This window comes from Erigeron canadensis, chromosome 8, assembly GCF_010389155.1.
Source record: "Erigeron canadensis isolate Cc75 chromosome 8, C_canadensis_v1, whole genome shotgun sequence".
Lineage (NCBI taxonomy): Eukaryota > Viridiplantae > Streptophyta > Magnoliopsida > Asterales > Asteraceae > Erigeron > Erigeron canadensis.
Genome location: NC_057768.1, coordinates 2027717 through 2044893, shown reverse-complemented (window position 1 = coordinate 2044893; position 17177 = coordinate 2027717). Strand labels below are relative to the sequence as shown.

The following is a 17177-nucleotide window of genomic DNA, read 5'->3' as shown; positions in this document are numbered from 1 at the left end:
GAATCATAGGCGATACCAGAAAATAATTAAAAGAGGACAAAATAAAAAAAATTATAAAAGAACAAATCTAAAAGGGGACAAAATTCAAAAACTTATAAAAAAAAAAGTTAAAAATTCATATGAAATTTCAATTTCGAAACAGACATTGCCACATTGGTCCTTTTGCACCCCTTTGTTACCACCTCTTCGCATAATGAATTAATGATCAAAGCATATATATACTACTACTACTAGTATAATTCATTTAAAGTTGTTATATACCAATACATAAATTCATACACATAATACACTTGACTTATGGGCATGATCCATGTCTATAATATTAAACTAGATAAACATCTAGTTTAGATGGCAAGTAGCTAGTATTAAACAAGTGTTGATGCACATGGTGTTTCAATAGGGGATAAGTTTAAGGACTTTATGGAGGCCATCATGTGCCTATAATGGAATACCAATGGGGTTATGCCTTCTTGGATCATAGTATATGAGTATGCAATGATGTATGATTGATGTGATAGATACAAATAATTAGTCACTGCAAAATGAAACTAAGGTAGGCAGACCTCATGTGACCTATACCCATATACCACGTGATCATGTACCCATGACCCAACCATCACATTCATCTACTTTACCCCACATTACCTCAATAAGTTTATTTTCTTACAACTTCAGAAAATTTACACCTTATATGACATAAAATCTGACTCATTTTAATGTGAAAATTCCAAGTTTATGATGTAAATATAATGCAACTTGTATATAGATCTTGAATAAATATATCTTGTAACTTCATTAAGGTGACCTATACTTATAGGATTATGTGCAATGAATGTATATATGATACATAGGCAAACACTTTATAGGTTGGTCCATCCTAAATGCATATCCTAAAAGATATGGTATATGATTGTTGAATGCAAAGATAGCTTATGCTACAGGGAAATAGAAAAATAGAAAAATGATAAAGGGCCAATGACAATTGACAAGTTGAGACACAAAGGACATGCCAATAAAATTAAAGCAAGATGCAAAGTATAAGCAAAAGACATGTCAAGTGTATGGGAAACTAGCCATTTAGTGTCATATGGGATTTAAATAAGATAACTTCAAGGATACTAATTCTTTTTCTTACAGCAATGGTCAAGAAATTTGAGCCGATAACTTTGTGATTCTTCGTTCCTTATCCATCTGTAATTGTATCGTTTACAACGAATTTCCGCAATAGGCTAGGGATACATATAGTAATAGATGTAGATAGTAATGTTAGTAAGAGTATATTTTCACTGATAAGGCACTATACTAAATACAGATCCAACCCACCAGCACAAGGAAATTCTATATATGGAATGAAGTGAATGATATCCACAATGTTGTTGGAGCGTTTTAAGTACTAGTCGTAAAGGGCTGTTTCGCTAAATTGGAACGTTAGGAATTACTTGCAAGAAAACCTTAAGAATTCTCCTAAACAATATCTAATAGAAATATAAACATTGTTAAATAAAAAAAAACTACAAATATTGGTCTAGAAGTTTTCGGATCAGCCCAACCCGCCCATCATGCACAGTTGCGCGTTTGACACTACATATTACTAACTTGCAGGCCTATTAACATGCCTAAAATGCTGGTATTGATATGTGACATGATTAGTGGCTAAGATTCAAACAATATATTTACTTAATACCATTGTTTTCCTCTCTCCCTCGCGAACTTAACCACTCGTCGTGTAACACCTAAATTTTAAGCATGTTTGCAGGCCTACCAAATTAATCATTTACATCATTTTTTCTTCTTATATGTTGTTCTACATAAACACTTTTAGGAAGATATAATCATATAGTGTTTACATAATACATGACCATTTTATATAACTTGCACCAGCTGACAATCTCCACATGAAGAGACCAGGCTCAATTACCCCACTACATTATTTTGTCCACATGGAAGTGGAAGGCCAGTGCAGATCTGACCCACAATTGCTTACCCCCACCCTACCCAACCCAACCCTTCACTATTATTATGATATACTATATATGCAATGCCAATCCTTCTTTCTTGAGTTCTAAAATATGCCACACCAATACATATATATCTCACACATCATATTATATATATTTTCATCAAATCACATACCTAAACTTCCAGCATTCTTTTAGCCCAAAAATAACAGCATTCAATATTTCTTTGCTGTTATACAGAAATAACCAAGATATATATAAATACTCACTTTTTGTACTGCACATTCTCTGTACAACTATAACTAATCTTTAAAACCAAGAATATGGCTACTGCCAAATTCCAATAACCAATAAAAATAAAGTATCTTACTAGCTTTTTTTTTTTTATTACTATTTCCAAAAGTGGGATAGAAATGTCTACTAAGGTTATGTACACTTCAACAGAAGATAAACAAGAAATGCAAAAGCAGTTAGGATGCATGAATGGAATTTTTCAGCTTTTTGATCGACGATATCTACTCGGCCAACGTCGAAATGGCCACCACCAGAAGAAGCCACCTCAAGGTCAGTTTTCACGTTCATTTGCAAAATTTTAAATATTACTGTCTAACGTGTTACATGACATACTTACTATTCCTAGGCTACTTTTTTTTTTAATATATGTTCATTTAGTAATATAGTATACTGTATACAATATATGAAGTATTACCACAATTCTATCTTCAACTAAAAGTAGAAGCATGAATCAGAAAAGATTTTTTTTACGTAAACAGTAACGAAAATGGAATAGATTATACTTAAATGTTTATATCTGATCTACTCCTATTATATACAAACAAATGTAACTATCTTTTTCTAGTAGAAGTGTCAATTTTGACCTGGGTCGATTTGGGTTACGTTTTATCATTGACTGGTCAACTGGGTAAAATATCAGAAGCTAAAAACAAAACGGGCCGAAACTCAAAAGTTGCCCAAATGGATTTTTAATGCATCAAACCTCAGAAATCATTTTATTCAAACACTTAGATTATAACTGACATAGTATAACAATTTTGTAAGCATATTTGACAGAGTAATTATTTACACCAAAAACAAAAAAGGAAAAAAAAAAAACATGTTGGATAAAAAGTGTTTCGGATCAACCCAACCCAGCCCATTTCCCCCAAAGAGATTGCTATCTCCAGTTTTTTTAAATTATAAGTTGAAAAATGATACTGAGTATATGTTAAAGTTTCATCATCTAAAATATTAATTTATAAATCATCGCTCAGGTCAAAATGACAATGGCAAGGAGATAAATAATGCATCAGAGAAACCTAAGGTAAGACCGTGATTTGGATTCATATACTTATAAATTGTTTTCATAAAAAAAAAAAAATCAAAATCTTAATTGTAAAACTAAGTTTTTATAACTTACAGGAGAAAATGGCGAAAGACAACCATAGAGTATCCGTTGAATCATCAAGAAACTCGTATTCTTCTTCGTGTTCATCGTTAGAATGTAGTAAAAGGGTTCAAACCGAACAATCTTCGTTTTGCCCAAGCGTCTTCTCTGAACCCTCGTCTCCAACATCACATACAAAAACAGATTTTTCGACCCAACCATCTGATATAAAAAATGTAGTTAAAGACTCAATGACTAGAAAACCTCGAGTAGTACCAGTTAAAACAGTGTCAAAAGACGAACGAAAAGGTCCTGCCATGACACACGTTGATTCCCCTAGGCCGTTAGAACCCCACCCAAAACCCGGTCCATATGAAAGAAAAGATCAAAACCTTGCTAAGCTTCGGGAAATTTCAAACTCAAGGGGAGTCAAAGAAGTAAAGGAGACGTCACGGTTTTCATATGATGGACGCGTATCACAGTATAAATTAAAATCATTTTCGAATATTAAGGAACTACCAAGACTGTCGTTGGATAGCAAGCAAAGTAGTATAAAAAACCTCACAAATGTTAACGAAGAAACCCAAAGTCATGAGTCGGGAAGTAACAAACGTCCACCGTCAAGTGTAGTGGCAAGATTGATGGGTCTAGAAGTTTTAAAAAATGAACCCGTTGATGAATCGAATTCACTTGCAAGAAAACCTGTTTCACCAAAGGCGCCTAATGTATCGACAAGAATTCCATTAGAACCGGCTCCTTGGAAGCAGGAAGTCAAAAAAACGGATCGTGGTTGTAAGTCTGTTTATGGTCAGATTGAAAGAAGATTGACAGAAGTGGAGTTTAAAACATCAGGTAAGGATCTCAGAGCTCTTAAGCAAATACTCGAAGCAATTCAAAGGACCAAAATGAAGTTAGAGATGACAGATGACAGCAAAAGCGTGCAGCCAGTTTCCTCGATCATCAAAGGGACTGCCATAAAACCAACACCAGAATCCTTGGTGATCAAAAATCTACAAAAGGTCAAGAAAGTCAACCCTGGCAAGAAATCCGCAAGAAATGTAGCATCTACAGAAACAAATGCAACTAACAGGAATAGAAAACCAGTGTCGCCTTCACGAGCACCAGAGTACCTGGCTCAAGAGAACTATTGCAGTTCAAGAAATTCACCTACTGTGAGCCCGAGACTGCAGAGGTCAAACAAGCAAAACATTCATGTGATCAGAAAGCAACAGAACTCAAAGTCAAAGTCTATTAACCCGGTGCAAACCAACGACCAGTCGTGTAGGAACAGTTGTCACATAAGAAACTTAAGTCAACAAAGTGACACGATTTCCTTCCCATCAGAAAGCGATGCTAGTGTTGGTTCTCAGAACGAGCCAGAAGTCTCGAGTACTGATTGGACACAAGAAAACAAGGTTCGTGATTGGAAATTAGCATATATAGTTATCCAATTATGTAAATTTATACACCTAATTATAGTCTGTGATTCCAAACATTAGGTCTTTTTATCAGTTTAAGGATCTTTGAGGTTATATCATAACATTCTTATATGTTTCATCTTTTGTGTTTTACAGAACAAATTTGCAGAAAAATTGCCTGGATACAAGCCAATGACTGAACTTGCCATACCTACTTTGGAGCAACCGAGTCCTGTCTCGGTCCTTGATGCATTTTGTACAGAAGAAACATTATCACCAATACGGAAGAGATCTTATGCTTTCAACGGTACATTTCTTGTTATTACTGTAGTATATAGTGAATGTGAGCAAGAACAAATACATGAAACAAAGCAAAAAGTAGTTATTTTCAGTCAACTTGACACACTTGCATCTAAATGTGCCTTCCATAGTAGGTTCAACCATGTAAGATCTTGGATTTCCTAGAACAAAAAAGTGGACAATTTTGTGTTAAGAAGAAAACATTGAGTAATTTATGAAAACCTTTGAAATGGAAATCTGTGTTTACTAATGAATGGGTCTATTTGAGTTATGTCTTGTCTCTAATGGGTCACACAGGTCCTAAATCGCCCAAAGTGTGATTTTTTCTGTAAAACCTCCTTATCCAATCTATATATAAAAAAAATACTATAATAATATAGTTTCCAGAATCATATTTAGCACAATATATATGTATATAAAAGAAAGATATAATTTAGACGAAACAGTCCATATCTGCCAGTTAAATAACTTACCCATTGTCCGATCCACCCATTTTGCCACTTATAAAAATTCATAAAGGGTTTATGGAATTTCTACGACAAGTCAAGCAAGTAATTATCTATTTTAGACCCAATACCATGCTGACGATTCTTGCTGATGAACATTTCTAATTATTTTTGATATTCAGATGATGAGGATTTATGCATTGAAGAACGGGAGTGGAGTCAAGTTGGAATAGATAGCTTGGTGAGCAGCAGAAAACCAAATCAGCCAACTTCCGAGTTCAACCAAATAAAACTGGATAACATAAGGCACCTTGTTCATCAAATTGAGTTATTAAACTCCACCGACGATGAAGCCACCATCAATCCACTTGAAGGCATAAACGGAGACCACACATACATCAAAGAAATATTATTAGCCTCGGGCTTACTAAAAAATCTCGACTGTGTTATCCAAATAATTCACCTTCATCCAACTGGCAGCTTAATCAACCCCGAGCTGTTCAACATGTTAGAGAAAACCAAAGAGTGCACCTCAAAATCAGAGAAAATCAGAAGAAAAATGATATTTGATACCGTCAACTATATGCTTGTCCAAAAACTAACAAGAGCAGCTTCTTCTGGACAGTGGACAAGCAAAAGGAAAGCAAGAACCCTGAATGCAGAGAAGTTTCTAGAAGAATTGTGTTTAGAAATAAATAATCTCGAAACTAAAACAGTCTGTGGCCAATATTATGATATAATAAACATCATAACTGAAGATATGAGTAACAAGTCAGAAGATTGGGAGGACAACTGTAGTGAGGTTCCAGCTCTGGCGTTAGATATAGAGCGTCTTATTTTTAAAGATTTGATTAGTGAGATCGTGAATGCCAAAGTAGCCGGTAGGCAAGATGGACATGGGCGGCACCGTAGGCAATTATCTTTTATGTAAAACTTGACTTTTGTTCTCCCAGGTCCATTAATTCTCCCTTTCTTATAGTTACAGGGTTGAGAAGTACAAAACTGTAACTTCAAATGCATATATAGAATATATACAAACTTTAGCTATGTGTTTAAACCAGACTACCTTTTTAAGTCTGCTTTATATTGTTTCTTCTCCTTTCATCATTTCAATCATACATTAGAAGATTTCTCAAAATATGCAAACATATGTACTAATTGTGTCACATAAGGTTGACTATGCAAATTTCATGATATGAATTCAAAATACTAACATGTACAAAAATTAAGACATGATAATCCCTCTAAATAGTATCAAAGATGAACCACATGACATTTCTATTAACTATTAACTATGTTTTAGGCACAAAGGATAAGTAGCAAGTTATATTGAAGATTTTCCGATATAACATTTATCTATCATTCTTACACCACCATCACAGATACGATCCAAAGTGAACGTTCAGGGTCCAGCAGAGTATGCACGCTAAAAATTCAAAAAACAATCCAACGCCGCAAATAGCACTTTCACTGTGCTAATATTTGTGAACGAGATAACATATCTATAATATAGCATTTGCATTTATACCACTTTTTTTTGGGAAATACTCCGAAACATTTATGCCACCTTTTCTCCAACATGTACATATGTCTCAAAAGAATGCGAAAATTCCCCAGCAGTCTACTTATAGACTCTTCCAAGACATTAAACCGATGAATATAATTTATGGGCTTGCTAAACTCATAGAGGGCTACAAATATCTTGAAGGCCCATTAAAAGTTATTTGGCATTGACTTTTGACTATAAAGAATAGTAGTAATCTATATATCAGTTTTTTTCAAACACTATCAAATATATTTTACGAAGCAGCATGGTTGGATCAGTGGTAAATACCTTTGCCTCTGGAGACAGAGGTCATGGGTTCGATCCTCATCCCATGTAAAGGTTGGAGGGTCTAGTCTACCATTTAGGTAGAAACTGGAAGCAGCCTCTTTACTTAGGTAGAGGTAAGGTCTGCCTACATCTTAACCTCCACCATACACCGTCGAGGTATTGGGGCGCGGAAGACGGCACTGAGCAGTTACTTACTTACTTTTTTATCAAATATATTTTACGTTATTACACGATACAACATTTTAAAATATATTTTGTTGAATACGACTAGAAAAACAACGATACACAAATCATCACCCATAATAATTGTTAAAAAAAAAAAAAAAATCACCCATAGGAAAATAATGGGTCGGAGGGCGCTACTCGACCCACCCCTACCCCCCATCTTTCACAAATTTATAAGTACTTTATGTTCGCGTGGTCTTTGTTTTGTCATGTTTTCAGACTCTTTATTTCGGCCATTTTCTGAAATGCTTTGTCATTTGGTTGAATCTTGACATGAAAGGGTAACGACACAAAACACCCATAATTTGGTTTTTCATTTCTTTTAATTTTCCCCTTTGCCAAAGATATAGAAATTTAATATGGAAATTAGGTCTTCCACATCAAAAGAATTTTCATTATCAATTTATCTCAACCTTCAATTTAAAGTATTTTTATTCTTTTTGGCATTTGAAATAAATATCTTTTACAAATCTTTATATGTTTTCGATTTATAGATTAATCTTATTTTAATATATACTAAAAAACAACTGACACAACTCTCAATTTCTCAAAATTGATTCTCAAAATTGATTAAATTAATTTACACTTTTTAGTTTTTCATCACCAATTTACACTTTTAACCCAATTTATTAAATACTTATTGCATAATGTTTATCTAATACTCCCTCCGTCCCACTAGAAGTGTCCACTTTTGAATTTTCAAAATCTTTTTTTATCTAACATTGACCTTAAATATAGTTGTTTGTGCTATATGATACTTGATGAAAAGTATATGAATTGATTGAGTTTTAGATGTGTCCCAATTGATATAACTTTCATCGAATATTATATAACACAATTAGAAATATATATGGTCAAAGTTATAAAACAAAGACTTTGAAAATTCAAAGTAAGACACATATAATGGGACGGATAGGGTAACAAAATATAGCTAAAAGTTATGGAGTTTACATATTTATATCAATATTTTATTTTATATTATTAATTGTAATCAAATTAATTGTAATATTGTTGTTATTAGCAATTGTAATCAGACTATAGTTAGGATAATCATTGTTGTTATTAATAATTAAAATCAAATTATATTTAAAATACAGATTTTTCTTTATAAACTGAAACTTACAAATATAATCACAACAAACAAAATTATTGAAAACCCCACAATTACTCTTTTGCAAGACATCGATGAGAATTCGATCATTTATGTAATTAAAGTTAAATTATTGCTTCTCTGAAAGAGTTTTTATAAAAAAAACTCCGCTACACCATCCAACATTGATATGATATATCATTCAGTAATTACATTTAAATATCTCAATCCCCTATCAAGTTAACGTATAAATTTTTTTTTTGTTTCATACACTAATTCTTATATTAATAATGTTGTAAAACACGTGTATGTGACACGAGTTTAAAATCTAGCTGTATATTAAAACGTTACATCTTTTTTATTATCACAAAATATATTTTTGGAATATTTTTAGATAAAAAACAATTCATTTTCAATCTAGCTAGGTCATCAAACACCTAAGTTAACGACACCTCATGTCTGTATTTGACTTACAGATATGTTATTGTATGTATCCCACATAACCAATGATACTCTTTGGCTCAAACTACTATCATTCACTACACTATAAATAATGTTTATTTGTTCACACTATTAATTAGCGTGAACAAATTAAAAATTTTATCACGTTTTTATGTGTGTAAAAATATGACTTTCATGATTAATTTGTAACACATTTTTTAGTTAATATGGACAAATGAGGTGTTACAAAATAATTATGAAAATTCACACTAAAAAATGTGAACTTTTGTTCTACGTACACACTTTTTAATGTGGATAAATTTCTACACATTTCTACTTTTATATATTTTTACACACATAAAAACGTGACAAAATTGTTAATTTGTTCACACCTAGAGAAATAGAACATAATTTTTAGTGATTAAAGAAACTAATATGAATTGTATATGCTTCAATACCAATCCCAAACATACATATGTGTAATAATTTTGTTAACTGAAATGGTACCTGGACTATCCACCATATTACTGATTTCATACCTATAACTTTAAAATTTCATACCCCAACTTATCAATTCTTCACACGGACGATACCTAACCTGACAGGCGTCAGTTTGACCGCTAAATTGGGGTATGACTACCGTAAATTTTAAAGTTTTAGGTATGAAACCAGTAATATAGTGGATAGTCCATGTGTCATTTATGTAATTAACCATTATTATTATTCTATTATTATTATTATTATTATTATTATTATCATGGTTGTTTTTTTTTTTTAATTACACAAAGTATTATTTAGGAATAAATGATTTTAAAAAGTACATTGATATTTTTTTGTAAATATTTACTTTTATTTTATAATGAATACTTTATTTTTATAAAAAAAACTATTGTAAATATTTATTTTTTATTAAAAACTATTAATCTATCAAATTATAGATCCATGATGATTTTATTTATTTCATATTTATTTAATTTTTATATAAAAAAATAAGTAAATCGGAAGCAGTACATTAATTTCATGTAAAACATTGATAAATGTATTTTAAGTCTTGAATGGATACCATCACATGGAGTTAATTAAATCTGTTTTGAGCTGATTCAAACCTTACATAGTAGTTGTACAGGTACTAATGCAATACAAGAAATTATGATATTTTTTCTGGTTTACCCCTTTAAAAAAATTTGAAATTTTTTCTTATAAAAATAAAAACTTTGTACTAAAAATGATCTTTTATAAAATAAAATATTATTTTATTAAAATTTTTATAAATAATAGTATTTGATATATTAATACTTTTTAATAAAAAAATAAATATTTACAATAATTTTTTTTATAAAAATAAATTTTTTTTTATAAAAAAAATACAAATATTTACAAAAATATACCAATGTACTTTGTGTAATTAAAAAAACAACAACAATAATAATAATAATAATAATAATAATAATAATAATAATAATAATAATAATAATAATAATAATGGTTAATTACATAAATGATATCTGGACTATCCACCATATTACTGGTTTTATACCTAAAACGTTAAAATTTAGGGTAGTCATACCCCAATTTAACGGCCAAACAGACGCCCGTCAAGTCAGGTATCGTCCGAGTGGAAAATTGATAAGTTGGGGTATGATAAGAGTAATTTTAAAATTATAGGTATGAAATCAGTAATTTGGTGGATAGTCCAGATAACATTTCAGTAAATAACCCTTAAACTTATGATCCTATCCATTTAATTTGTTAATTTTGCTGAGAAAGAAATAATGTGTATATGGTTTGTATTAATTAACTTATATTGATATTCATTCATGTGACAACTTTTATGATTCTTGATTTTGCAAAAGTATTATCGATATACGATGTTCTCCCTAATAAATATCTAAAAGTTAAATGATAAGCCAACTATGATAAGTTTTCTTTAAGTTTCTTTTACTTGTAGTACTATCAACAATATAAGTTAGGCCTATGTTGCTTTGCATCTACAACCATTATTGATAAGTTATATAGAAAAATTAAACATTAAAAAAGAAAGATATTTTAAAAACCTGTATAATCTTTTCGAATCACACACCATCAAACATGTTTTATACGGAATATTAATTATCACTACAACACAATTAACGTATGTTTATTGATGTAAAGTTGAAAAAAAATGGTGTAAGATTTAAACCAAAAACATGTTTTATTTAGCTGGAATAAACGTTATTCGACTGCTTTTGTTCTTTTGTCCCAATAGAAATTGGACATCAGAGATAGACAATTAATTTCATTTTGGGTTTGTTGATATAAAGTTAATAATCCAATATATAGGCAATAGGACCACAAAAGCTTTAAATTCAATGAATATTATTAGTACTGTACTGCCTCTTTAAGCTAGCTGCTACCACTGCATATTTAGTAGGTATTGGATCTGATGCAAAAATTGACACTTGCTCTTTTATCATAAGTCTCTTTCATCTAATAATAATAATAATACTCTAATCAATATGACACTCAGATTTTATTCGGTTGTGTATGTATATATAACAATCCAAGGATTTTTTTTTATAAATATTTTGGGGCGCCGTTGATTTCTGTATAACGTGACATTTCATTAATATATTACATCAAAATAAACAAATCAAGTTTCTTTTTTCAACTTGCTCAAAGATAACTAGTCTTTTACTTCAGTAACGAACTACAACAAAGTATTTTAAGACATTATAACTACTTAACATTTAATTTGCATCTCTACTGAAACATTAAATTTATAAGTTTATACAAATTATCATAGGGTAAAATGAGCGAACTTACAAAATTCAAATTTTCAAGGGCATGAACTTATAATTTTATATATGAACATTCTGATCAGATATAATATATAATGTTTGGATAAGTATCCTGGAATGTAACAAATCATGGACGAATGTCTATAGTAGGAAATAACTAAAGTTTTGTGTATTGTATGTAAACAACTTTAAAAAATGTTTATTGTATATAAGAAAAAATGCGTGACAACCATATAGAGGTGTCACTTGTCTGATTTTAATTGGTTGAATACATTTTCTTACATACAATAAACATTGTTTTCGAGTTGTTTACATACAATACACACAACTTTAGTTATTTCCTACTATAAACATTCGTTCAAAGTTTGTTACATTACAAGATACTTATCCCTATAATATTAGGTACACATGTATTTTGGTTTTAGATCGTCGGCTTAAATTCATTATTTTTAAACAATAGGCCCTTTTCCGACTATAAATTTGTATTTCTTCGATCGTTTAGGCATTTGGTTTGGGCATGATAACCACTTCAAGGTGCCTATGGTCTGAAGGTCTAATAATTTTTACAATAGGTCTCAGCTTTAAATCTTATTTTGAAACATTGCAGGCAAGGAAAAAGGTTTGAAAGTTCTCATAAAATACTTTGATTCAGCCTCATACGTTATTACGTTCGATTGAAAGAGCCATCAGCAGGTAAGTTGAACATAAAGTAACTTATACATGAAAAACTCATTAGTTTTGTTTTGTTTGTGTTTGTAAAATACTAGGAATTGAATATGAGAATCATAGGAAGAAAAGAAAAATTAATCCCAATATATTTGGATTCTCTAAATGCTATTCAATTGAGATTTAGATTATTATTACATAATAACTATTATTTATCACATGTTTACAAAACTAAGGGGTGTTTAATTCACAAAATTTGTTGAAATTTGATAAAATTGGAATCTGAATTCCCTTCCACATCATGCTTGGTTGACATAATAAAATTTTATTAAAATTATAAGAGTAAATTACACGGTTGGTACCTAAACTATACTCCAAATTATTCTTTTGGTATAAACCTTTGCGACTCTACTTAGACCATACCTCAAGTTTCAAAAACCTACTCGGACAGTACCTAGTTCTGACAACCGTCTGTCAAGTCGTTAAGTCAGTCACATGTCGTGCATGTGAGGATTGTTTTTGCCATTTTCTTTCTATAAGGACCAAAAGTGTAGTTAACTTTTATATAATAGTAATAAATTTATTACGAGTATATATATATATATAGGTTTTAGGTAAAATAAAACAAGTATTAAAGTAAAAAAAATAAAACAATAAGTTTCTATTCATTGAAAATCAATGTGCATCATGAAAATCATCATGCATCAATTACTTCGTGAATCTTTGTGCATCAATATAACCATGCATGATCTAAGAGTCAAAATCTCGTCTTATTTGTTTTACTTTAATGCTTGTTTTATAATACCCAATCTCTCTATATATATATATATATATTGTATCTATCTGTCAATGATCTTAACCTTTCGTTTATTTTCTTTTTTTGATAATATCATACATGATAAAATCATTACTATCAACAATTTATTTATTTTTTTCAAATCTTCAATACTAATAATAAATCTAAAAAAACACAACCCAATAATACAATTATACAAACATGATCTAAATCCATCTTCTTCTATATATATATATATATATATATATAAAAAGTGAAAAAATCTTTCTCATCTATAGATGTAACACATTATGTATGAATTTTTCTACAGATCTCATTATTATGTTATTTCCTACAAGACAACTTCACCAAAGTGAAACACACAATCTCCTTCTTTTTCTCTTACTTGTTCTCGGACTAGAAGTCAACAAGGAAGAAACAACCAAGTTAACCGATCCTAATAATACTTTCAAATAAATTCTTAAATTTGACAAAAATATATATACGAGGGTTTTTTTTACCCGCTTTAAAAAAAGTGAGTTTTTGATTGTAAATTATTGTATTTGACTAATTATAAGTTATAAGAATTAATGTTGTGTTTGACTAATAAATAACTCAATAATTACAACATTATGAGATACACGTCCAAATCAAAATATTAATATATTTTATTAGCCATGTTTTTTTATGAGATTTGATTCGATAAATATGAAAGAAATTTAACTTTTATTTTATTTTGGGTATATATATTGAAAAGATATATGGAGATAGCAGCATTTAAAACTAGATATAAGTTAAGGAGAATGACTTAGGATGTTTGGATTTTTACGGTTTCATTTAAAAATAGCTATAAGTTAAAAAGGATGACTTAGAATAATGCTTGGATTCTTAGATTATAGATAGATAGATAGATATTTATCTTTTTATTTTTATAATTACTCAAAATTTTTGATGTACATATATGGAAGGCCAAATTTGTGTTATCAAATACAATTGACTTTCTCTATTACTTTATTATAGAATTCAAATTCTTTGTGTCTTTCCAGCACTTCCTTCTATCTTAATTTGTTTTAAGTTTTTTCTATTCTGGCTTATAAAGATGCAAAATGACATCATGATGTTTTTTTTAATAATTCGTTGATATGATGTTACAAAATGTATATAATAATAATGTATACTCTATTTCCATACTTTTTGAAAAAGGTAGAGTATAATAATAATAGAACAATAACTAACGAGTTAATAACTGCAAAACTTAATTAATTGTTTGTTTAGGATAGATGACCTTTATAGACTGCTAATTAACTAAGACAGGCCAGTTAATTTATCTATTCCAAAACAAAATTGTGTTTTCTAAATTAAGATGGCGAAAAATATATAAAATTAATTACAAATTCGATCCCAAACAAAACAAAATTTCATTTAAATTTGCCACAGGCCAACATTGCTATGGTACGTACATCTAAAGAATGGGATACATAAGTATTTCATTTCATACCTCAATAAATATATGTATGAATCATGAGTTATATATATATATAAGTATACATATAATCAAACAACTGAGTTTTACATGAAGTTATAACCAAAACTTCAATCAGAAAACTAACAATCAATCAAACCCTATTATAATTTCAATAAAATTCCTTCTTTTTTTTCGTAATAGTAATCGCGCAACAAATGAACTAATGGAATATGCACGAAGAACGTACCATGGCGCTATGAGCAGTCTTTAATCACGTACGTTTCAAGAACATGAAAATCCATCAATAACAAACCGCGGTAGCTAGCTGATCGATCTGTGATCATTTGTTTGGTTCATGTTCTCCATTATTATTATCTTCCGAAGAAAAAAATTTAGAGTTCATTGTCAAATGAAGTGGTCGTATTCCTTGGTTTATCGTATAGAAGGGTGGTGTGAAATTAGAACTTGAAGAAGAGCTCATCATTTGGAAATTTAGTTGTTTCGGATCAAACTGCTCACTAGAGTTATGATTATTGTGTGAAGGGAAATATGAATGAGTTTGAGGTGTTGGTGGAGGGTACAAAAGAACCTGATGCTGAGACGATCCGGATGGATTATTAATGGAATGTAACGCTGCTACGTTGTTTCTATTAAAGTTATGAACTGTTTCATCATGATCATGAGCTTGTTGATGAGGTGCCACCGAATCGTAGCTTCCAAATTGTGATAATGAAAGACTAGAAGGATCTCTCCATTTGAGAAAAGGGCTATTAGTATTTGGGACAACATTGTTTAACAAACTTGGTAGATTTGAAGAACTAGGGTTTCGTCCGAAGAAATTATTAGATGTATGAGAAAATGTACCATGATCATTATCATCATCTTCATGCTTGTTTCTTACCTCTTCTTGATGATTATGTACTCCTTCGGAATCTTGGTTAGTTTCTTGTGCAATAGCTTTAGATTTATCGGCGTTGTTCCAATAATCTTCCCAATTGAGACCATTGATAGTACTAGTTCTACTAGGCCCATGATCGATAATTCTTTCTTGTGAAGAATTACTAGCGTTTAGTATTGCTTGTAGATTTTGCCCAAAGCAACTTCCGGGTGGGATTTGAAGAGGAGGGAGTTCATCGATTTCATTTTTTGCAGCATCAAGTAACCAATCAACAACTTTACTAGGTTGGTTGAGTCCTAGCCGGTCTTGAAGATCATATAATTGGATAGCGGTTGGGACTGAAAGCCTTACTCTTCGGTCTCTTAACCCTCTGACCGTACAAACTTTACTATGTCGATCTTTGCCACCAAAAGCTCTTGAAACACGAACAATTCTTGGGTCCTTTAATCTAGACCATGATGATGTCGTCAAGTTTGGCTTAGGGACGACGACGACCTTATTATTTCCTTCGTTTGTGTCTTCTTGCTTCGTTTCATAGTCTTGTCCTCTTATGTTTGAATTGTTCATCTTGCTTGAATCATTACTGGTGCAAAAGCTATATGTATATATATAGTTATTTTTCTTATCTTCTTTTGCTAGCTTCAGATCTTTCAAGAAAAAGAGATCTGCAAAAGTAGAGCAAGTTCATTGACTGATCAATGACAAGAAGGCATAACTTTCACCTTATAATAATTAAGGATGAAAAAGAACTTAACCAAGTACCCATCAAGTACCATGAGTACTCAATTGCTTTTCTTGATTATTCTTGCACAAACACATATAGAAATAAGAAACTGAAGGTAATTAAACTTATGCATAAATTATCACTAGAAAGTACATAAATCAATATGCAAATAAAGAAAACTTACTTGGACTTTAATTTCAAGTACTTTTTTAACTAAGAATTCAGTTATCTTTCTTCTAGCTAGCTTGCTGTTTTAGTCTTGTTTGAAGCTAATTAAATACCCAAATCTAAAGCTAAAAAGAAAAAAGTCAAAAATTTCAATTCTACTTGTTTAAGAATAGAAAACCTAAAAGAGAGCTCTGAAAAATGTTGGGACTCAACCAAACCATGGCCATTATTAAGAATGAGAAGGTTTCAAAGCTTAAAGCAATGACTCGTAGCGTTCCACGTGTCGTACCTTTCATTGGCATCATCTATCGCTATCGAAATCTTATCGAAGATTACTTTCGTCAAGCGATCATGTTATTGAATAAATACAACATTAGTTACAAGTTGACGAAAAGAAAAATACAGTAAATTGAAAGTTTTGAAAGGGAGTGTTGTTTAGCTAGATCCTTATTTATCACTCTTTTCACACCATAATTGTGTGCATTCAATATACACTGTGTAATACATTTAAGTTAGCTTAACTAGTAGTAGTAAATTATTATATTGAAAGTACGTTAGCTTTTAGAAATTTATAAATTAAATATGGTTGGTGTAGTAATTTAAGTTAT

The 17177-nt window shown here is 30.6% G+C and overlaps 2 protein-coding genes across 2 annotated transcripts; one reads left to right on the top strand and one right to left on the bottom strand.

Annotated features, from left to right (window-relative positions):
- Positions 1–2201: 2201 nt before the first annotated feature.
- Positions 2202–6553, top strand: LOC122609849 (protein LONGIFOLIA 1-like). Its single transcript, XM_043782795.1, has 5 exons — positions 2202–2522; positions 3230–3279; positions 3378–4757; positions 4917–5067; positions 5689–6553. The coding sequence occupies exons 1-5, from the start codon at positions 2372–2374 to the stop codon at positions 6435–6437; spliced, it is 2481 nt and encodes an 826-aa protein (XP_043638730.1). The 5' UTR covers positions 2202–2371; the 3' UTR covers positions 6438–6553.
- An 8236-nt stretch (positions 6554–14789) lies between these two features.
- On the bottom strand, positions 14790–16772 carry LOC122578538 (transcription factor TCP17-like). Its single transcript, XM_043750515.1, has 2 exons — positions 16586–16772; positions 14790–16342 (listed from the first exon to the last, which is right to left on the bottom strand). Exon 2 carries the CDS (start codon positions 16242–16244, stop codon positions 15120–15122), a length of 1125 nt encoding a protein of 374 aa, XP_043606450.1. The 5' UTR covers positions 16245–16342; positions 16586–16772; the 3' UTR covers positions 14790–15119.
- Positions 16773–17177: the final 405 nt, after the last annotated feature.

Excerpts from the sequence above, each read along its gene's own strand:
- LOC122609849 (XM_043782795.1), top strand. The coding sequence starts at position 2,372 with ATGTCTACTAAGGTTATGTACACTTCAACAGAAGATAAACAAGAAATG. Across the intron at positions 2,523-3,229 it reads CCAGAAGAAGCCACCTCAAG|GTCAAAATGACAATGGCAAG; the intron begins GTCAGTTTTCAC and ends ATCATCGCTCAG. Across the intron at positions 4,758-4,916 it reads ATTGGACACAAGAAAACAAG|AACAAATTTGCAGAAAAATT; the intron begins GTTCGTGATTGG and ends TGTGTTTTACAG.
- LOC122578538 (XM_043750515.1), bottom strand. The coding sequence starts at position 16,244 with ATGAACAATTCAAACATAAGAGGACAAGACTATGAAACGAAGCAAGAA.